We start from the raw sequence: 22,572 nt of genomic DNA, 5'->3' as shown, positions 1-22,572 counted from the left end.
TATATATATATATGCTACGATATACCTATTATCCGATCGAATTTTTAGAATAAAAAGTTGTTTCTAAAATTATTTTTCAACACCGACCAGATAGCTTCGAGTCTTTCACAGCCGGAACCGCTATTATAGCAATGTATGTTAACAGAACGATCATCAGCAAAAATATCATAGACCAGTATATATTAGCTGATATATAATATAACCTTATCGTAGGCGCAGTATGCTAGCAATCGTGTGAGGTCGTGACGAAAACAAAATTTTAACAATTTTGAACTCTGGCACAAGACAGCTAGGGAAGTAATTATCTTCGTACCTTTTGCTCTCTTACGAGTTTCTTCGTAGCTAAAGCAGGAGTGTTTATTCTTACAAAAGCTGATCTAGGCGTTCACTCCGAGATGGGTTATGTAGAAGAAACTGGTGAGCGGCGTCGAAAGGCCAATAAGCACCAAAGCGTGCTTGCTGGGCGAGTGCCTTCGAAGCGAAGATTCCTGAGTGGGAGGGGAACCCATAAGGATGCATATACAGGAAAGGATAATTTCATTGCTTCGCAGGCAAGGTCAAAGAAACTGGCAAGTGCCAGCCAACGTAGGGTTCAGGCGGCTTCGACACGAGTATCCACCGGAAGCGCCAGATCGAAGTCACATAAGATGCCGAGCCCGCAAGCAGCAGCGCCTGGAAGATCAGTGCGAAGGTCAGTGCTGGGGCCAAAACGACAGGTGCCTGCTTTACAGAAACCGCGGGCTGTATAGGAAGAACACGGTCATCTATCCAGCTGTCAGAGACAGAACAACCAGCAAGAGTGCCCGTGTGAGGTGATGCATCCATCTGATATTCTAACTGAAGTACGTAACGTTAGCATGAAATGAAAGAAAATAAAAATAGACACAATCTAAATATTAGGGTGTTTTTTATTATATATATATATATATATATATATATATATATATATATATATATATAAAATTTTGTTATTGACAATTGACACGGACATATAGGTAGGCAGCCAGCCAGCTTAAAAAAAGCATCTTCCTAGCATCTATTGGTTTTTTATGCGTCTAATTAATCTTTTCATTAAAGCGCCGCATTTTATCGGATCTTCTTAAAACCATCTGTTTACTTTTGATACAATCTGACTGAGTAGTGTATATGCGATTCCGTGTCAATAGCAAACACGAATCTAGCATAGCTTTTGGTTCATCCTCGTAATTAAAAGAACTCTCATTCAAAAAGTTTTTTTGCGTTCTTGTTCATTTCTGCTGTAATCAGAGTCCCGCCAACGCTACGGCCAAACCTCTCGTTGAAGAATATATTGGGTGTCCCCTACCTAAAGTCCCGCCAACGCTACATACGGTTGCGTAAACAAGGGAAGTTCTTAAATACAGGTGTACACATGTACACATAAATACAGGTGTACACATGTACACATGAGGCTTGTTCATCATGAAACGACCCAGCTTTATCGAAATCTGGATTCAAATATGGCTTACTTTTTTTTTTATTTATCGTTAATAGACGAGGTATTCTATGCATTTAGAAGTATGTGTGGCATTTTTAGCATTCTGTTCTAATAGGTACGGAAGATCTGGTAAAGTAGAGAAACAACTTATCTCTGTATAATTTTGAATGTCCTTATTTCGTTCTTGCAGAGTTTTCTATTACTTTTGTTTTATACTCCGAAACACGAAAAGGGGTTCTAAAAATATGGATTGTTTAGAGTGCACATCGTAGTCGAGTACAACTTTGACGATCTTCCCATAAATCTAGCATAGCTTTTGGTTCATCCTCGTTATTAAAAGAACTCTAAAAAAATCTCTTTGTTCATTTTCAAAAAGTCCTAATCGGACAATAAACTTGAATTAAGGCACGTTCCCGTTTTGACGATCACCGGAACCCTAAATTCGATTGTTCCGCCCTACATTCTCACTCCCTCCTGTGGCAATTTTAGACTCCGGTATGGACTAGGCCGTACCCGCACTATGGGCGTTAGTATCTTTCAAAGAATAAGGAGGGAGAGAGAGAGAGAGAGAGAGAGAAGGAAAAATACGTACAAGTTCCACATGAGAAGTGTATTTATGGTCGAACATAACACACATTGTAATGACTCGATTTCTAATCGCGCGTTGTTAATTATGGCCATCAGCTTAAGTGCTTGGCGGGAAGGTGCCCGCTAAAAGTCGCAACTCAAATTAACAGCATCCGACAATCCAGCCACAAAGTTGGCTTCTCGGATCACCAACAGAAAGCTTATTATCCAGCTTATGGCAAGTAACGTTTTTTCGTGTTCGATTTATAGATTTTTTCGAAATCTTCTTCAAAAAAGAGCAATTTCACTAGATATTTTCCGAAATAAGGAAAGTAATAATGTAATGCGCTATTTTTTGCGGTTGATTTCAGGTCGAACGTAACTCTGCCGATGAGGAACGCCGTACAACGAGAAAGCGTGCAGGAACTTCTCTTTTAAATACACGTTTGTGCAGGACACCGCTATGCATGTCAATACGCTATCGAGGTACCTCCACTAATACTTTTCTCCCCACGGGCTCAGAAACCGCATGCATGCGAAGCCGTGAGAAAACCATAATTACAGAAGCATTACACGCTTCATCTTTGACTTGTAGGCCAACTAATGCGATTCGGGTAGGGAAAAGTGTCACATCTTTAACGCTTCTCTTTTCCATAGCTTGTCGCCGGCGTCCTTGCCGCCGCACTAAAAAAGATGGCATGTCACTACTCAACGTTGACCAATTGCGAACGCGCTATCAAAATACAGGCTTAGTATGGCGCCTGCGTCAGCGAACGTCTCTACTGTTTGGGGCAATAGTCCCACTAACGCAGGTCGAAGAAAGCACGTTGCGAGGGGCCGCCATAGCGATGCGAGGCACGCAAGGAAATCGCTGTGGCCCACGTCTGCAAGTATCAGCGAATCGGATAAACGTCATTTTAGGGAACATGCTAGAGTACCTAGCAACGCAACTACCTAGAGGCTGTAGGAATCAACACCGACGTTTGGAGGATCAACGTGAAGCAAGGCGACAGCGGTCGCGGGAAAGCGAGGATGGTGTTTATAGTCGATTACTCAGCCGCTAAGGTTGCTACCGACTTCGCAGTAACTAACCATCAACGAGGTGTATAGAAGTTAGGAATGATTAAAGCAGACGTGAGCATCGAGATGCGCACTATGGAAGTTTGGTGACAAGCGAGCTAAAGTAAAAGCACTGGTTCGTTATGATAGCGACATCGGTGAGAACCGCGAAGAAGATGAGGGCATGCCTTGTTAAATCTACACGCTGTAAGTAGGTACTGTTTGAGTCCAACGTTGATTGCTATGTATTGGAACTAACATAAGTTTTATAAGCGCAGAAACTAGCGCAAACAAGCATATTTGGGTCAGGTTGAGATAGCGGGTATAACGATACAAAGATCATCGTACATCGATTGTGATAGAACAACGAGATGCAATGCCACTTAGTATGCCGTAATTATAGGCTATAATTAGGAGCGTGGATGGTTTGTATTAGTCATTTTCTAAAATGACACAACGCGAACTTTGTCATGGCTGTGATCGAATAAGCAGCGTTATGTCGTATATAGAGAGTCTTTTAAAAAGCTTGTACGAAGACATTACAACACGTGGGCGAAAACAGCCCGCCTATGAGTACTGAAACCGCTTCATGGGGGACATTTCTGTGACCGTTTTCCCGTCACGAAAGAGGGAAATTTAAATCACTCAGAACAATTTTTTGAACTCGATTTTGAAGTGTACTAAGGCGTGGTAATCCGAAGCATTACAGGCCACTACACGCAAACGTCGGCGAAGCAACGCTTGCTTTCGCTGAAGGTGAAGACTGTAGTTAAGACTTTTTAGATTAAGTTGCAAACTTTTTCAGAAGGGTCTGCTTGACTCCTCATGGCTTGTTTCCACCATTTGCAGCCAATCAAGAAAGCACGTATATAGGCGGCCCATTGAGAGACCCTTTTTCCGAGTTTAGCCCATAATTTTGAGTAGTCACACATAACTATTCATCAAGTCGATGATTATCATAAAACAATATGACTTTGCTCTTTTTTTTTTTAACATCTATCCTCATTTGATTTGACCAGCTAAGTTTAATCGTTGTCTGTATTTATTTCATTAATCTTGAAATCAGAAGCCGGCATGAAACCTATAAATTGTAAAAAATTTAAATCGCTTAAATTACCCCCCGATTGACCTTAGATATTATTACTGCTGTGGACTCCATTGACAAACAGACGAAAAGCAACGTTCGTGAGAGAAACGTGACTGTTTGACCATTCAGTAACCCTTATCCATACTAGACGCTTATAACGACAGCTAAAAATTAGCATCAAATAGCTTGAGAGCATCACTTATATATAGATATTAGCATAAACACATATCTCCATGTTTATTTTGTTATTCTTAATCTGATTTTTTAAATTTCAAAAGTTTCATGTAGAATTTACACAACAAATTAACTTATGCTCCTCGTTTCGCAGCCGGCGCTGGCTGTATCCTTACGTTGTTGCCACTGAAAGAGTCCATGTTGCAGATACTACTGCGCGCGAAGAGCACTTCCGCTGTTTACTCCCTAGCCCGAAACGTGTTCGCTTTGTGGACCACATCATTTATGTACGTACCTGGTTTTTCCTTCAAGAAACAATTATAAGTAATACGTAACCGAAATACGGACGAATGAACGTCTTGTACGGCCAAGCATGCCGTTGCTTTTCGAACTTATTTAAAAAGTCGACCCTATATCCAAAGCCAGTCAAATTTATGTGCCCACAGCTAAACATCGATACTGTTTTTTGTAATACTCGAAAGTAAGTGTTTCTGAACTAGTTTTTTCAGACACAGGTTAGGTTACAATTTTGTGGGTTAAAGTTGTCTGTAAGCAGTCTTATTTCATCGTCACCTTTCTCTATTACCAGCTAGTAATGGTTAATATATACAGTCCAATAAGCGGTCATAACAAATTGCTTATTGGATTATTATTATTACGATAGTCTATGTAATGGGCTCATCGTCATTCAGGAGCAAAGTAGGTGCCTTATGGTAACATATATTCAAGACGAACAGGTCCTGGTTTCGTCTGTCGGACTGCACTGTCCATTTGTTTTAGTTTGGTCACGCTTTGATTGGTTGTCAGGCCAACCTAAGCAAAAAGCGTTACTGGCGGTTTCATAGCATGCCAGTAAGTTCGGACTTGAATAGGCTGTCGCCAAAAGATCGTATTAGTTAGCCGTATTGTAATATTGCTAGGACGCCTCATGTCAGTGTCCGACGAAATAGTGAGAAGATAATTCCTAGTTTCTTTACGGTCAAGTGATAGGACTATTATTTACATTCTATTGATACAAGTTGCATGCAAGTATGGCCCGAGAAGGGACGTAACGTGAAAATCACAACTGTAGCTCCAGTTTATTTGTAAATAATTTGCTGGTAAACGGTGCCGAATGTTGAGATACGATCTTCGGACCAATAGAGAGGTGCCACCCAGCTTGGCTACGAATCGGTTTTGGCCAAGAAAGCAAACCGTATGATGCCCAGACACTGTTTTTACCTTAGGAGACTAAATAAGTGTGATCAACACTTTGCATTAATGGCGGGGCCTTGTTTATATGGCACTGCTAGAATTTAATCGATTTCGATAATGATGCTACAGATCCAATAGTTGTCGCCATATCAAATTAAGGGAAAGACGAAATTACCGCTAGCAAAGCGAGGAGATCATCAAAGTCCTACTCTCCATTCGTCAAGCAGCTAACAGCGAGCGAGCCTTATAAGGCGATAATTACCCCCTGCTGCCTTATATTGCAGCTCAATTGCCTTTGCTGCTCCGGTCCTTTGTCTGTGTAGCCGCCGTTTAACAGTGGCGAGTTAAACCACCAGGCAGCGTGATAGGTGGACGATATTGACGTTTCCCGTCCATGGATGTAGTACGGGGCCGTCGCCAGCGGGGACCGCTGGCCTTCGTCGGAGTGGTGCGCGTCTCAAGCTAAAACCAAAGTCGGAACCGATTAACGAGGAACAAACTGAATATGACATTTCTAGTCTTAACAAGCTTCTAAGTGCGCGCTTAATTATGCGCGAGTTGGCCATTTATGTAACTAATCTAGTTTCTGAATGATAAAACACAAAGGACAACAGCCAGCGCGAGGATCGTGTCGACTCGCCATTACTTACTGTTAAATCCAGCTAAATCAGTACTACGTCTCATTGGGACGCAATGCGCGAAGTTAGACAAACAATGCTTCAAATGAGTGCGAGAAAGACGGTGGCAAAACGAAGGTGAAAAGGGAGGGTAATAGCCCGGAACGTGTACATCCTGCACACAAAGTAGTGAAAATATAAAGATGTAATCAGGATTATCCAGAACGTGTTTGCTTAAATAGTTTATTTATTTTACATTTTTATTACATATTTAGAAGATACCAGGTAATTCATTGTAGAAGTTATTTTGTATTTAGTTTGTAAACCGCTAAGCATGTATCGTAAAAACGATTTTTTTAGAGCTAAGTGTGCATCTCTAAATGGAGACACATATCGGATATATCGATGGAGACATGGGTTATGCCAATGGGGAAAAAATGTATGCACTTTTCCGTTTTTTCTCCAAAAAACTTTTTTTCATATAAAAAGGGACAGCAAAATCCATGATACCAATGAGAATATCGAAACATTCGTCGTATATCAGCATACGCGTTGCTTACACAGATATATGTATTTGTTGGACGTAGTGGAATAGTTTAGGTTCGATTCAAGCTCGTTTAAGCTATTTACATTATTCCTACTCATAACAGGTAGCTCATAGCGCATGAAATCAGCAACGTTGTATGCGAAACAGGTTATGGTTAAAAGCTCCCCTCTGCATTGTACTATCATCTCTCAACAGCAAACGTAAGTTTCGGGTTTTACGTTACGCTATCATGGTACAAGATGCCCGAATCGATGCTACTTATGGACTGCTAAAATCACATCGAGATCGCCACTGTATCGCTGACGGCACGTAGGGTTAGAATACCTCCTCTAAAGCAAACGCGTACGGTCATATTTTTTTATTTACTCAGCTTTTGGCCTTCGAGGACTATACAATTTTGTGAATCCCTTTAAGTTTATTTATTCGACGATTTTATACGCGCTTTTAGTGATCCCCGAAAAAGAAATGCTCCCGTCGTATCAAAATTAGGTACAAGTTGATTAATAAGGTTGCACTTGCTTGCCGCCGTTTGGGCCCGGTGCAAAGCTGCGAATTAGCGGGATACCCTATACATTTCCTATATCAAATTTTCGTCATGTCTCATTTGTTCTCTTTCTACGGTCGATTAGCTATTGTTCAACTCCCGTTGTATATACTTGTTAAATATTCTTGCGTCATCAATAGATTCAGGTATAGACACAACTAGTCCAATTCTCAACAGTGATACCCCAACAAGCCCTGCGAACATGCAGGCCAACCAAATGAACTTTTGCACGATGTCGCAACCAGAATACGAGATACGGTTGTGCGATGCAATTACGTGTTTTACCTACAGATTGCCAAGTGGTATAGCAAACGTTGAGACAAAACAGTTTCTCCTCAGTCGTCAGCGTAGCTCAACCCTAAATGCGGTGAGACTCAGCTCAACAACATTTTTGCGTAGCAGGACACGAGGTCGGGCGGTCAAGGGTTAGCTAGGAAAGCACTGAGGTACTATGATTAAACACAAAAGCCAGGGATACTTTCGGCTGTAGTGATGCAATGGTGAAGTGCAGCGTGCATATGCATGGATGCGACTATCCTGGGCATGGATATTAGCATATATACCAACGTTCCTCCTTGGGTTCTTTCTGCTGGCGTATACCATTAAAGGACTGCACGATACAAGGTAGATACATACATGCGTTTGAGCGGATATATTCGAATATTTGACAGGAGTCTCGGCGTTTAGTAGCATCGTCGATTCGTGCCTCGTCTTTCCGTAAGCCAATAAAGGAAAATAAAGCACCAGCATACCAGAAAAGTAAACAAAGTCATCCTAGACAAGCCCGAAGTCTCTAGTTCCAGGCCACATGGAGCATTAGTAACGCTGCAGTTAGCGTATCGGTGTTGACACGCTCACACACATGCTCAGGCAAAGGCTGATTCATGAAAGTCTGTGGAACATCTGATGCTGACAGAAGAACGCCACAACGGCGACAATGCAATGAAGCAGGATTAGGCAGGCAAAACGAACGCGCTCGTGATTAGGACTCGTGGCAGTACACTCGAAACAGACGTGGTCACTGAATCATGTGAAACGTCAAGGATGACTGATTTACTACACTGAAGCTCCGCAATATTATCATATATAAAAAGAAAATCACTAGCCTCTTTGGAAACATTCTATTTTTTTTTTGTTTTATCTTATTTATCCCGTAGATATGAGATCTGGCTTTAAATATATTATTGTTAGACATTTGTCTTCCCTTGAAGGAAGATTTAATACCAGTAGGAAAAGCCAAATATACTTGTTTGTTACTTACGATACGAAACTTCTGCCAGCATTTCTAAGCCTTTGCTCTGTGACATCGAGGCTCGTACCAGCCTATTATCCGCCATATCTAGAGGAACGATCAATTATAGTACGTACTCGCATGAATTAATTTTCACTTACGGTTTACAGGATAGTGTAGCAGGCTTGCGTCAAGCTATTCCAAGATTTGATCGGAATGTCTGTGTTAAGCTGGGGACCCCGAAACGTACATGAACGTTTATACATTAGGCTCGACAGCTGGAAAAGTCCCGGGGAATGAATTGAAATGACCGTTCCAAAGCTATCTTACGGTACCGAACCGTTCATATTTCAGACTAAATCATCGTACATAGAGAACTCGGTTTGCTAACAATATCCTGTGATATATGCACATGTGCTGCCTTGCTCGTGCCGGGCTAAAGTTTGTCGGGTTGCCGTCCGGACCTGTCATTTAATGAGTGTAAGTTGTTTGCAAGGCCATTGCCGTTCGATTCATTTGTAGAGCGGGAGTTGCACCGCGGAGTAGCTGTGCTACATCACAACATGCCGAGGGGTTCTAAATATAATAGAGTTTTACATTCCGGTCTGTACAAGCCGTCTAATGGGACGTAGAATATTCCCTCGCCTGCTAAACATTGTACGACACGTTGAACTTAGAATGATCACCGGTCGGATTTTAAACTCTTCCGTCTGTACATGTATATGAAAACAGGCATGCCGCAGTAAATTTGGTAACTTCATAGTGGCTGTACCGAGCCTCAAATGAGGTTTGATAGATAAATCAAACATTTAAAGCCTTTTCAAGTCCGTTTCAAGACGATAAATAATAGATTTATTATCTAGCTCTATTATTTCAATAGCGCTTTAGTAGCTATACTCTCGTAGTCAAATACGCCTGCGGGTCCAAGCCAATGATAGCGTTTATATGAAAGCACTTTAATAATTACTTGTCTGCAATAGAAACATAGGTAAAGCAGTTTATCAAAACTTAAATAATCCAGGTTGTTGTCCTGTCAATCGAAGTCGTCATAAATTACTGCAATATTAGTCAGAGAGGAAAGGAAGAGGACCGTAATTTTTCACACGTAAATTTCGTAAATAAAATGCAAATGAAGTAATATAAGTATAATGACGCCGCTGAGGGACCTACAGGGTGGTGCGGTGTAGCGGTGAATACAAAAAACGTACACTTCATGAAACGGCCCTTTATTACCTTTGAGCTATATAGCAACAGCACTTTGTTACCTTAATAGTTCTGCCCATCATAACTTAGGCTTCTGGAGAACTTTTGCCTGCCCGAATTTCAATTAACTGAGAGCGAGTGTTACTTTTTGACCCTGATAAAAATGATGGAATACGAATAATACTAAATATATTGTACTATAATTGTTGCAATATGGGTAGCCTCACGGTACATTAGCTGGCAAAATGCGCGCTACGTAATTATTATCAATTAAGGCATATAATTAATAGTAATTTTCGATGGAACCATTTGACAATATATGAGCAAGCGTCGGGGTATGCGCATCGGTTCATTTCCAGTCAGGTCTAGGTAAACACAAACTGCAAAAGACACGTAATATTCTAGTGAATTTTAGCCCTTTCCGCCGTCACCTATGGTCATACAAGTCTATTTGTCCACCTCGACGTCGATGGGGCTTGTACCAGCGGTGCCGAGCTTTATATTTCAACTTGTACACAGATCTGAATTAAGCTAAAACGCAGTTTAGTAGAAGACATATTTTTAACTTTCGACCAGAAGTCAACACAGATACATAATATAACAGATGACTTGGTCATGCTATGAAGCGCTTTTGTCTTCAGCACTGAAACGGGACAGATATTGAACTTAACAAAGGATATCTTCGATTCCGTATTAGTCAAGTGTCACCCCCTGGGCAGAACGCCCAGTGAGTCTAAAAGGCTGCATGCCTTCAGCCATAATAGCACCGGCTAATCTTGGCGCAGGTTAGCATGGTTTGGTAGTCAGGGCGGCACGTTAGAATGTTGTAAGTGATTAAGGGGAGGAATTATTAAGTTATTGAGTAGTGCTTAGGGCAGGCACTAGCGACTGAACGGGTTCAGACACGCTGGTACCTTTTTTCCCGCGATGGAGAAACGATTGGAACAGCAGACGTTATAGTGGTAAGCTACCGAACATCGGTCATTGAAATAAACCTATTTTTTGCATGCAGGTGATACGCTATTGCAGCTTGTAGATAGGTAAGCAAAGAGTCCGCTGTAATGGCTACAGTAAACGTATATATCATATGGTATTCTGGCGTAAATTATACGACCTCTAACAATCTGGACCCTGTTATTGTTCAGTGTACCGGATTTAGCCTTAAGTACCATACTGTGAATAGTAAAATGGCGCATTTTAGTAAGCAGACCAGCTGAGACAGACAATTTATTGAAACTGGATTGACCATTTCGCAAACAAAGCGCGCAACTCGAATAGCATACAAAGTGCAATGGATTAGTGGCAAACGTCTTAAAAGCCATTCAACGCTATACGCTCTATATTCTATGACGGCCATAAACACGGACAGTAGTAGCATTTGGAATGTATTTTTTTTTTTTTTTTATTGTAGATGTAATATCGCCTTCAAGCGATCGTCGACGGTCGGACCTTTTTCTGTTCGCATATACAGACACGCACACAAAAACTCATACAAATTCCCTTCAGTGGTGTCAGCCTCATAAGTGAAACGGATATTCTGGATCGCCTCGAACGATCAGGCAAACCATTTGTCGAGTCCGCATTCTATTACCTCGATCACTCGGCGTCACCGCACTGTTAGGCAGCAGGGCCGCGGCCAGCGTGCTAGTGCTGCACATAGAATTGATGCGCACGCAGAGGTGTTGGATATAGACGATAAGGGCAAAAGCTCTTCGTTTAGTCCCATGCTCCTGTCGAGCCCCTGAGATTCAGTGAGGGAAATGTTTTCATTCAGCTCTTACTGTTTACAGAGCTTACAAGGAGAGCCCCTTCCATTGTGATGGAGCTGATAGGTATGCCTGAGGTGGCTAGGAATATGGGAAAAGATGCAGTTCACAGAAAGTAGGCAACCATTAAGGATAAATCCAGTCACTCCCGCGTTTATTTCGTTGCACCCCTCCCCGAGCCAACTGATACCGCCCAAACCTCTGCCGTTGAGGACGTTGCCGTTGTTAGAGTATCACACGCTTGTCTAAAGCTAGCAACGTAGTAAGGTGACAACTAAATAGTAACCTGGCAGGGACACGTGCCCGTGCAATTTATAATTTGTATAAAAATCCATCTCGAGACGCTCGACGGCGGATGTCTAGCGGATCATGCTGTAGATAGATTGATAGCTGGAGAGATCCGGATAGAGAGTGGCTTTGCAGAGTCTATAACGTTTTCGTAACACGTAGGAGAAAAATCTCGTCTACGAAACGAAACAGGATTGAACAACCGCCTTCACCGTCAAGATCTCCCCATCAAATATCTTTCGCTGCCTGCTTATGCTTCCGGCACTCATCGTTTAGGTGGGCGTTCTCTGCCCAACCAGCCCAGCCTCAACGGTGCCCCATATCTTCGTACATCGTTGAGTGAGCAACATCTAGCTAGCTACTAGTAGTATGCTACAGTGAGGTAGGGATGTCTTGAAAGTTCGACGCGGTTAACGATGTACTTTAGTGAACCGGAAGCGCACAGTCGCAACCGCATGGCGTGGTGTTTTCATCTCAGATCCATCGCACCGATTGGATGATTGAGGAGAATCGATCAGTAAGGAATCTTCTCATATTCTTTACGTGTGGTGGTGAAATCATGAAGGCCTATAGCCGTAACGCAGTGTGTCGTAAGGACATAGAGAAATCGGTCTGAGAAGCCTGGTTTCAGGTCTGGCTAAAGCTTGGTTAAACTTGCTGAATTTGCTGAGAGGAACAGCATAAACTCGTGAAAGCTAGTTTAATATACATATATATATATATATATATAGACTATGGTATGTTGTAGGGCACTTGCAGCGACAAGAATGGCTATGTTTACGGATTTAATATATACGAATAAAAGCATTCAAATGGGCAATCACCCAATGGTGATATATAAACAGAGATACAGCAGAACCTATAAATGGAAGTTTAAAGATCATTCGTAGGTGAATGCCTGTACGGAAGCTCTACCAGGCTTTCTGTGGAAAAATCTCCTTAGGTTTAGCTTCCCCCAGGAACAACGTTCGTCAGCTACTAGACATCGCGTTGGCCATAAGCGACTTGCTTTCACTTTGGGGACATGTCGAAAACGTGATTGATGGTCGACTAATCGTATTCGCGTCGACAGGCAGCTTTACATTAGACTTAATTTAACCTTCTTTATCTATACGTCCGATATGAAGGTGGTGCAATAAAAATTCGACGGCTGTGTAATGCTGACGATTCAGTTGGAAGATTTGCCCCGTCGATATATCGTAACCGGGCAGTGGGTCGAAAAATACGGAGCAACCAACAGTTAGCTACCTCGTTCCTAAATCCTCGGCTAAAATAGCTCAACGTTAACTTTAATTTGATTTATTATAACTTAAAATTTTCTTAAGTTCTTACCAAAAAGATTGTTCAAACACAACATCAACGCTTCTCCGTTTGCCCAATTCTATGATTTCGGTGAGCCGATCAGACAGGAACATAGCAATTTTCGTGACGTATAACATACCAAAATGACGGCATTTTGGTTATCTGGCGCGCGCTTTCTGCGCTAAAAGATGCCAAGAACTAACAACCTGCTAACTAACTTGATGCTAGTTAGCAGGTCAACATCAGGATCGACCTTTACGTCGACCAAAAAAATTTGTATCACATATGTGTGCGCACTGTATACGGAGTTGTTTACTTTGCCCTGCGTTTGATCAAATTTTGTCGTATACTAGCGAATGATACGGAAATTAGAGTTAATTCAATATAGCAAGTAAACTTTGTTTAGCGATAATCGAAGGTCAAACACTGGTAGGCTGCCTGTAGGTCACCGTTCCAGAAAGGTTCCAAGTTAACTTTGCCATCCATATCGTTTCACCAATATCAGGTCCTGCTGTGAGTTCCTGATAAGTGCACAATTTCTGCAGCAGCAGCGTTCGCTGGTTGTGAGTGATGCGCGACGGTAACGGAGAGCCGATCCGCTGCGTTCCCAGCAATCAACTTAAAATCAGACTGTGGTGAAATACTTCAAGATAATATTGATGCTCATGAGGAAGCCCAACAGAAAGTATGCTTCCTGTTTAATGTTCGTGAGGAAAAAAAAAAGGTTGAATATTCCGCTGCAAGTTTTGTTACGAGCGTTTTTTTAAGTACATTTTTTAGGATTTTGCAAAATATTTTGAAGGAATTCCTGAATTCAAATAACTTAATCTCTACATGTGTAGGCTTACACACAAACGTGACAACTTTCAACTGTCACAAGTTAAGTCCTGCTTGCGTGAGAACTACGCTACATATATGACGTTATTATGAGTTGTAGCTCTGTGATTGTTTCAGTAGTTGATCTGTAAGTAGCTGGTTCCAAATCGGTGACCCGTTCAATCGCAGCTATGGAAAGGGATCTTCGTGCTAATCTGTGCGAATGACTACTAGTTAGTAGGTTTTACTAAGTCGAAAATTAACTAGGCAAATCACCCTTACCCAGCTTGACGGGAAACTTGTACGTCGCAGCTCGGGTGCGCGCACCGCTTCTCGTTCTCAACAAGCGTTCCGATAGCCATCAATGTTTAGTCTGTGAAGAGCAAGTTAGCTTGTACCAGTGAAGAAGGTAAAGAAGACACGAATAATTGACGAGTTACAGCGCAGGCAGACAACGGCCAACGCAAGCCGGAGCAGAGACGCTCCAGTCCAGTCGGGCGATCCGAAGCGGCCTCAGTGTCCCATCGTTTCACAGACGCGAAAAGAAGTAGGACTATTGCTTTCTACTCGCTGTCTCTTTTCGGCCTATCACAACACAGGACCTGCGTAACCAGCGAAGTCTAGTCCAGTCTGACGGGGCCATCAGACTTAGATAAGACATGAAACACGATGCGAAGAGGCTTAACGAGATCTTCAGCGCACATTGTAACGGTCGCTTAGAACTAACCCATGTAAAGCTAGAGTCGCCGCGAACTGACTATCCGTAAAGGGTACTGCATTCTCGGGTAAAGAGCGTGGCGCTAAAACGGTGCCGGAACGGATCCACACGGGAGACTAGGGGGCGGAAGTGGAAGATAGTTGTGTTCGTTTTGTCTGCTGGCAACACAGAAAAAGAGAAGAAAAGAGGAGAAAGAGCAACCTAGCAGTGCGGCGGCAACAGCAGTGCCATAATTAGCATAGTTCTGCTAAAGCTGAGGTGCGGGTTAGAGCAACTATCTGGGCAACCGGGTATTGGGCTGGTAAAGAGGTGCGGGTTCTCAGGAATGGAACACAAAGAGGCGAGAAAAGCGTCTGAGAATATAGAGAGGCGTTGGGGCCGAAAATTGAGCTCCCTGAGCTGCCGACGTTCGCGTGTTTTCTTTGCTTCATGACGGATTCCCTCGGTGCGGATCAACTGCAGAATATAAGGATTTCCCTAGCTGTTGTGGGTCAATAGAAGTGATTCCCCGGGGGTTTTGCTATGTAAAACAGTGGCGGTAGCATGTGCAGGGTTCAGTTAAACTTGTCGCTGATTAGGAACGTCGGCTTAACGCATCGCGTCGGGAAAAATCAGAGAAAAGCCACGAGTACGGAACAACCGAAGTGATCGAGCGAAAGTTAACCATGTGAGGCCTAACTTAACCGTGTGAATAGCTGTTTCAAGGACCGTCTCAAGTGTTTACACGTGTTCCTTTGGTGGAGAGCAAAGTTGAAAGGGCATGGAAATTCGAACCAATACAAGATCGCGCACGAATAAAAACAGATATTAGGCATACAATATGAATTCTATTAAATCAGTTAGACTCGTTAATATGGAGGTGCATTACGCAAGGACGATCCAAAGAAAAACCGGGAGCAGTTTCAGAAACAGAGTCACTGACGATGGTCATGCAAAGCTACACTTTCAATAGGAATTGCGTTCCCAAACTGCAAGAGCTTAACAACTGGATATTAACCGATTTTATAACTATAGGCAGCCCTTCTACTGTACAGCTTCCTTGTGTATTTCAGGGCGGCAATTTCCTGAACGAGAAGATTGCCGGCGATAAGGCGCGGCGTGATCTCACGCTGAAAGCTGGCCGGAATGAAAACCTCAACTTGGCAACGAGACACAGTCAAGAGAACATACATATGATGATATATAGGATAAGTGAGATGTGTCAGATGGCGGGGAACTTGTTTTGGTTCCGTAGATAGCAAAAGTCGATGGAAAGAAAACGCAGCCGACCAGCCCAGGATAGGTTTTTCGTCCAGCATTCCTATTCCTTCTGGGGATCCCCCTAGTTCTGCTTAGTTATACCAGTGATTCGAATCGTGAGATCAGGGAGCAATGCATGGACACTACGAACCAAACAGACCGGATCGACTTGCTCCGACCCAATTCCCAACGTCCATGTCATGTGCTCGCGACGTGCACGACATCTTAATGATCATCATCGATGGGACGTACATCGCGTCTTTCGGTGGGTACAACGAAGGATAAATAGTACAGGGTTGTCACTGTGTCCCCGATGACGTCTGGCGCTGACCTGGCCGAACACGGCCCGCACAAACGCCAAACCACGGAACAATCGAGCACAAACTAGGAAACAAGCTTTCGGTATGGAGGCGTCGGTAAGCGCAGTACCGAAACTTTATCGGTTAGGAGCCAGTTTGTCCATCAGCCGCTGCCGCCTCTGTTTAGACATCAACCATCGCTACAACATGAACGGTAATTGTCAGTTCTGGACAATTACGCTGTAGACCAGCAGCCAATAATAATGGAGGTGATAGCGCTGCGTTCGTCAGAGCATGTGCGAACAGCGAATGCCAATGATCATTGGGTCGGTAAGAAATCGTGCCATAGAGTGGGGTGAGTTGCATGGCAGAAATGGCGGAAAGGTGACTGAATGTGAGAAACATGTCGTTATACGGGTTTGCCGGAAAAGCTGCGTTCTCCAGCAACGGCTAGCTTAAGAAGTTTACGTTGCACCGGATATACACATGTCTATATGTGTTTGTTGAGAAAGAATGCGGTGTAAAAATTCGTAGATTAGTATCGCCGTATGCGAACCTAGCTAACCGGTTTCTCATATGTAACGCTGGATAGATAGGTAGATAACTAAGGATTGGCTGGTACAGTGACTGGTTTATGGTTGATGACGATAACTAAGCAAAAAGCGAAAAAGGCTGAGTGTTGGGTTAACTACGTACCTACATGTAGGTTCGTTGCCCAGCCCAAACTGTTGCTGCTACGCAGACATCATTCGCCCTAGTGAATCGAGCAACACTGAGTAACATGTGAATAGAATCTGAGTCTGTCAATAGTAGTAGAGCTCAGCAACGCCTATGACCGTGTGATAGATGCCACATATGGACTATTCCACCCCTAAACGTCATCGGTCACATGCTTAGCGTTTATCGAAGGTATTTCGCTCAGGAAAAGCGCATTTGCCGGGAAAATCTACCTAGATGCAACTATCTAAATAGTGTAAAACTATTTTGCCTAAACTGGAACTGCTGCTCTACATTTGACCATTGTCATTTCGAACTATGTCAACCGTAGACTTTTCGTATAATTGAATCCCATGCCTTTTCCCGTGCATAGCCAACAAGCCGCAATACTATTTCTTTAAATTATGGGTATTTTGAAGAACATTGAAAAACTAGCATAATTTGAACCCTCAAAGGTATTATAATATAATGGGTTTGCCAAAATTAATATATGTACTTAGAAATAATATCAAATTAAAGCAGGCGACAATTTCAAGGTGTTTTGGTACACATTTTCGGTTAGGTATAGAAAAATCTATCGAATAAAATCGTACTTAACAAGGGTCAACCCATTGCGTAGCGGTTATGATCGACCTTCAGCCAAATGTACCAAAGATATCCTAACCAATCAAAAAATATTTTTAGAAGAAAGTGTAAAAGCATGCATTGGTTAGGTTAGGTTAGGTACAATTAGGGGATCTATCGAATAAATTTTCATAGGAAAAAATGTGTGTCGGATTTTAAGAACAATAGTATCTAGGCAGATTCGTAGGCTGGAGTCGTACTTTACCCTTGTATCGTGCTTACCCTCTCGTATTAAAAGATACATATATGCGTAACCCTCAGAAACGCTAGAGAATCCCAGAGAACATAGGCTACCCGCCATTCCTGTAATTGACCGGCCCTTTTCCTGTTGTTTGTCTGCTTTATATAGTACCCAAATGAAAAAACTGTTTCTGACTTAGCTATGACTATCTGTATATTCATAGCAATACGACTATTGCAAACATTTGTGTGCCTGTACGAAGTCTATAGCGAGAACGGTGACTAAATCTAGTGAATGGTCGAAAACTGTTAGTGCAGACCATAAGTGTGATGCAGACCTTAATCGAAAACGGTTTCCTTGCCGAGCTCTTTACCGGAAGTTTCGGTTGCTGCTGCTGGGAAAGAAATATCACACCACAGGAGTCCCTCTTTTATGTCTTCAGATACTTCACCTCCGTAACAGCGGGTTGCTACCTCGTTCCTCCCTGCAACTGGTAATTTTCTGCTCAGACGATGATGCCTCCGGACATCCAGTTCAGATCGGAGCAAGGAATGTTAGACGAACGTTGTCGTTTTACATTCGGGTCACATCGGTTCAGTGTCCCCAACAATCGCCCAGTTTTAGTCTATGAGATAATACGATCGACCGGCAAACGGCCTTCTCTTAGCCTTAGATTTGATGCCTGGTTAGCCCACTGCCCAGCTGCTCGGCGGCTCATTGCGTTCACCTTTGTTAACAGTTCAGGTAATTTGTGATGGCCGATGAAGGTAGCAGCCGCAGAAGCAACAGCAACAACGAGAAAACGACAGCAGAAACTGAACCGACAACAATAATAACGACACCGGGGACTAACAGCAGTTAAACCTTGTTTGATTCTATTGATGATCCCCGGTAGAGGTCGCAACGGCAGCAAGGAAAGCTGACAAACCAAGGGCGACCTGGCTCCCCCTTCCAGTTAAATATAGGCGGGTACAGCGGCTGAAGCAGGGTAGACCTTTGTGAGCGTTGGGGCAATCGTGAGGACAAACAGCAGCAGGCTCACCGTTTTCATACGGCGGCGGTGTGCCTAACCGATCGTACTTGGACAGCAGCTTGGCGACAAATCGGGGCGGTCCAACCAGCTTCTTGATTGCTTGTCGCTGAGGGAACGGCAAAGCTGCTGTTTTTATTAGGGAAGGAGTTACCACCCTTTTGCTGGATGGTTCAGTTGCCCCCCGCTTGAACGTCGCATTGAGGTTAGTTGCTAGAAGTTGACCGGTTAGGTCAATAATAGCTGTGGTAATATGTTTGCCTCCGAACGACTTGATGAAGTATCGTCACGATCTGAACTAACAGCACCGCATGGTGGCGCCATTAACAGAAACGCTCACCGTAAATAAAGGACGAAAGCATCGTGTTAACGTAGAGCCGGTAGTCGGTGATAGATGCTGCCAGAGGAAAAATCGATCTGTCTCATTCGAAAGAACAAATGATAGGGAAAAGGCTCAGTAAAAGTTACAGCAGAAGACATCTCCACTCAGAATATATAAAATCGAGCTTCGTTCATTTGAGTTTCTTTTTTTTTCTAAAAAGCAGACGACGAGAGACTAGGTTCTTACGCTAACAATTTAAATTATGACAATTTAGTTTCTTTCAAGATATTACATTCATTAATAAAACAATATCAGATTCAATCTTTGGCTCGGTTATAGCAATTTAATGGATCGTTTCGTATTTCTAGAATTGGTTCAGTATACAACTTAGCTTGGTACACTAACATGACTTTCTTTGATCATGTACACACATATGGACGATACATTGAAATTGTAGGCTAGTATTTCGGTGCTACACGTTACTGCTTTTGTTGTAAGTAATAATTTTGCTCTCGAATATATTGCACAGCGACACAGTGATCAAAAAGAGTATTCGATTGATTGCTTTTTTGTATAACAAAAGAACTTTGGTCTTATGGACGTGGTCTCAAACGGAACGGGCAAAATAAATGCTGGTTCCCTGGGGACCGCTCTATTCTTGAATTAGTGATGTCGTTGCTAAAAATACCGTGCAACGTCTAGACTCGTAGAAGTTTAGGCTAGTGGCGCTAAATAAATGTCTGATGGCAGACCTAGAGAGCTCACCGACTCGTCCATTATACAAAAACCTCTCCTAGTGTTGACACACTCTTGAGACCACGTCGACAGACTGATGACTATACAGTCTATACTAGTCCAATGAAAACAGTGCAACAACATTACTGAATATACTCGGTGAACCCATCCCTGTAGGCTCTTAAGTTATTAGATCAAGCTAGTTTTAACTACTGTGCGAAGATTTAAAGGCAAACAAATATCTGTATAATATTCCCATAGCTAATTTCGACCTAAAACGGCCTCGTACCTTAATTACAAAACTAGGTCGAGTCATCCCTTCCGTACTTACTCTCTGGAAAGTAAGGTTCGAAAAGTTCCAGGAGAGAGCGCCTTAAAAGTACCTATGAAAAGGGTATTCCAGTAAGAAACAAAATGTATAATATATAAAGGCGACAAGGGAGTGACATTTTCAGGGTGTTGAATTGTACTTCTTCAACCGTTGAGTATTCATCCCGGGTGAGCTGCTGCTAATGCAGTGCACAGTGACGAACCTTTAATTAACGTGGCTCGTAAAAAACCTTAAAACATTAATCTTCATTAACTGAGCAACAGAATACTTATATATTCATTAAGAAGGTAATGGCTACGAGACGCTTTTTCTGCTACTATCCCTGGTACCCAAAAACGGTACGTTACGAGATCTACCCTTTCAGATAGGTATTTTTATATCTGTAGCTGGCTGGTCTGAACGGCTAGCAAAGCTACTCAATACGTCGATCTTTTTGTTTAGATCATCCGATTGCAAAACTGCATTTGTCCATCTCATATAATGTCCCCATACAAATCCTTTCTTACTGTCCACAGATCCGTAAGCACCATCGTTCATATTTTTTACACCTTACTCGCTCTCAGAATGCGATAGCATAGACACACGTAGATTAAGCACACATACATTTAAGGGAACGGGTACCACCCAGCCAATAGGTATAATCCACTGGCTTCATATATCAGTAGGCTCCTGTTAATCAACCCGTTTTACTCTAACTTTTTTCTTACTAGGCGGCAAACTATAATATTTTTCCATTTCCCTTATGATTCCGCTGATAAGCAGCGTTATTATTTAGAAACCATTTAGAGGTATTGACCGTCTACTACAATATTTGATGTTACTTAGTGCTGTCTTGCCTCTCTAATTTTGTCTCTCTAAATAGCTGTCTTCTGTCCTTAGATAGGTGTTTTGTCCCTTTAATGTTGTCTCCTTAGATAGCTGTTTTGTCCCTTTAGTGTTGTCTCCTAAGATAGCTGTTTTATCTCTCTAGATGGGCGTTCTATCTCCCTAGATAGCTGTCTTGTTTCCTTAAATAGTTGTCTCTCCTTCCTAGGAAGTTGTTTTGTCTTCCGAAGAAACCTTTTTGTCTCCCTAGGTAGCTGTATTGTTTTTTAAATAGTCGTCTTTCCTCCCTAGATAGCTGTCTCGCCTACCTAATCTTGTGTTCCTCAATAGCTGTCTTTTTTCTCTATTTTTTTCTCCCGAGATAGCCCTCTTGTCCCTTTATTTTTTCTCCCTAGATAGCTGTCTTGTCTCTCTATTTTTTTCCCTAGATAGCCGTTTTGTCTCTTTATTTTTTTTCCCTAGATAGCTGTCTTGTCTCTCTATTTTTCTCCCTAGGTAGCCGTCTTGTCTCTATATTTTTTCTCCCTAGATAGCTGTCTTGTCTTTCTATTTTTTCTCCTTAGATAGCTGTCTTGTATTTCTAATCTTATTTCCCTACATGGCTGTTTTGTATTTCTAATCTTATTTCCCTACATAGTTGTCTTGCATCCCTAGTTTTTCTGCTTAGATAGCTGTCTTATCCTCTTAGATAGCCCTCTTATCTCCTTAGATAGCCGTCTTGTCTCCTTAGACAGCCGTTTTGTCTCTCTAGTCTCGCCATTCTAGGTCACTTTTCTTTCCTTAGATAGCTGGCATACCTCTCTAAATAGCTTCCTTTTTTCCCTAGATATCTTTCTTGTCTCTCTAGTTTTGTCTCCCTAGATATCTTTCTTGTCCCTCTAGTCTTGTCTCCCTAGATATCTTTCTTGTCTCTCTAGTCTTGTCTTCCTACACAGCTGTCTTGTCTCCCTATATAGCTGTCTTGTCTCCCTATATAGCTGTCTTGTTTCCCTAGTCTTGTCTCCCTAGATAGCTGTCTTATCTCTCTAGTTTCTCTCAGTTATATTGTCTTTCTAGTCTTGTGTCTCTAGACAGCTGCTTTGTCTCCCTAGTCTTGTTTCCCTAGATATTTACCTTGTTTCTATAGGTAGCTATCTTGTCTCTGTATATATGTCTTATCTTCCTACTCTTGTATCTGTAGACATCTATCCTATATCCCTAGTCTTGTCTCTTTAGATAGCTGCCTTGTATCTCTAAATAGCAGTCTTATCTGTCTTACCTTTCTCGATAGCTGTTTTGCGTCCTTAGTTGTCTTCTGTCCCTAGACAGCTGTTTTTTATCCCTAGATAGCTGTCTTCTGCTCCTGGATAGCTGTCTTCTCTCCCTAAGGAGCTGTCTTGCTTCAGTAGATAGATGGCTTGTTTTCCTAGATAGCTGTCTTCTGTCCCTCTAGAGATGTCTTCTGTCCCTATATAGATGTCTTATATGCCTATATAGATGTCTTATATCCCTATATAGATGTCTTCTGTCCCTAGATAGCCGTCTTCTGTCCCTAGATAGCTGTCTTCTGTCCCTAGATAGCTGTCTTCTGTCCCTAGATAGTTGTCTTCTGTCCCTAGATAGCTTTCTTCTCTCTCTAGGCAGCTGTCTTCTGTTCCTAGATGGCTGTCTTGTCTTTTTCGGCAGCTGTCTTGTTTTCCTAGATAGTTGTTTTACCTTTT

At 42.4% G+C, this 22,572-nt stretch overlaps 1 protein-coding gene across 4 annotated transcripts in view; it reads left to right on the top strand.

The window, feature by feature from the left end:
* The first annotated feature begins 224 nt into the window (after positions 1 to 224).
* LOC111245349 (uncharacterized) overlaps positions 225 to 22,572 on the top strand; it is a 39,304-nt gene continuing 16,956 nt past the window's right edge. The window contains exons 1-4 of one of the 4 annotated variants that reach the window (XM_086980002.1): positions 225 to 842; positions 2,395 to 2,509; positions 2,681 to 3,289; positions 4,498 to 4,630. In XM_086980002.1, the coding sequence (XP_086836128.1) occupies positions 3,226 to 3,289; positions 4,498 to 4,630 (197 nt within the window). In that variant the 5' untranslated portion in view covers positions 225 to 842; positions 2,395 to 2,509; positions 2,681 to 3,225. Of the gene's footprint in view, positions 843 to 2,394; positions 2,510 to 2,680; positions 3,294 to 4,497; positions 4,631 to 22,572 lie in introns of all 4 variants that reach the window. The other 3 variants (XM_086980001.1, XR_015321017.1, XR_015321018.1) reach the window with 3 other exon arrangements.

The sequence above is a fragment of the Varroa destructor genome, unplaced genomic scaffold (genome assembly GCF_002443255.2).
Source record: "Varroa destructor unplaced genomic scaffold, Vdes_3.0 BEIS01000002.1, whole genome shotgun sequence".
Classification (NCBI taxonomy): Eukaryota; Metazoa; Arthropoda; class Arachnida; order Mesostigmata; family Varroidae; genus Varroa; species Varroa destructor.
The sequence above is the reverse complement of the archived record's forward strand: the minus strand, read 5'-3'. Positions and strand labels throughout refer to the sequence as shown.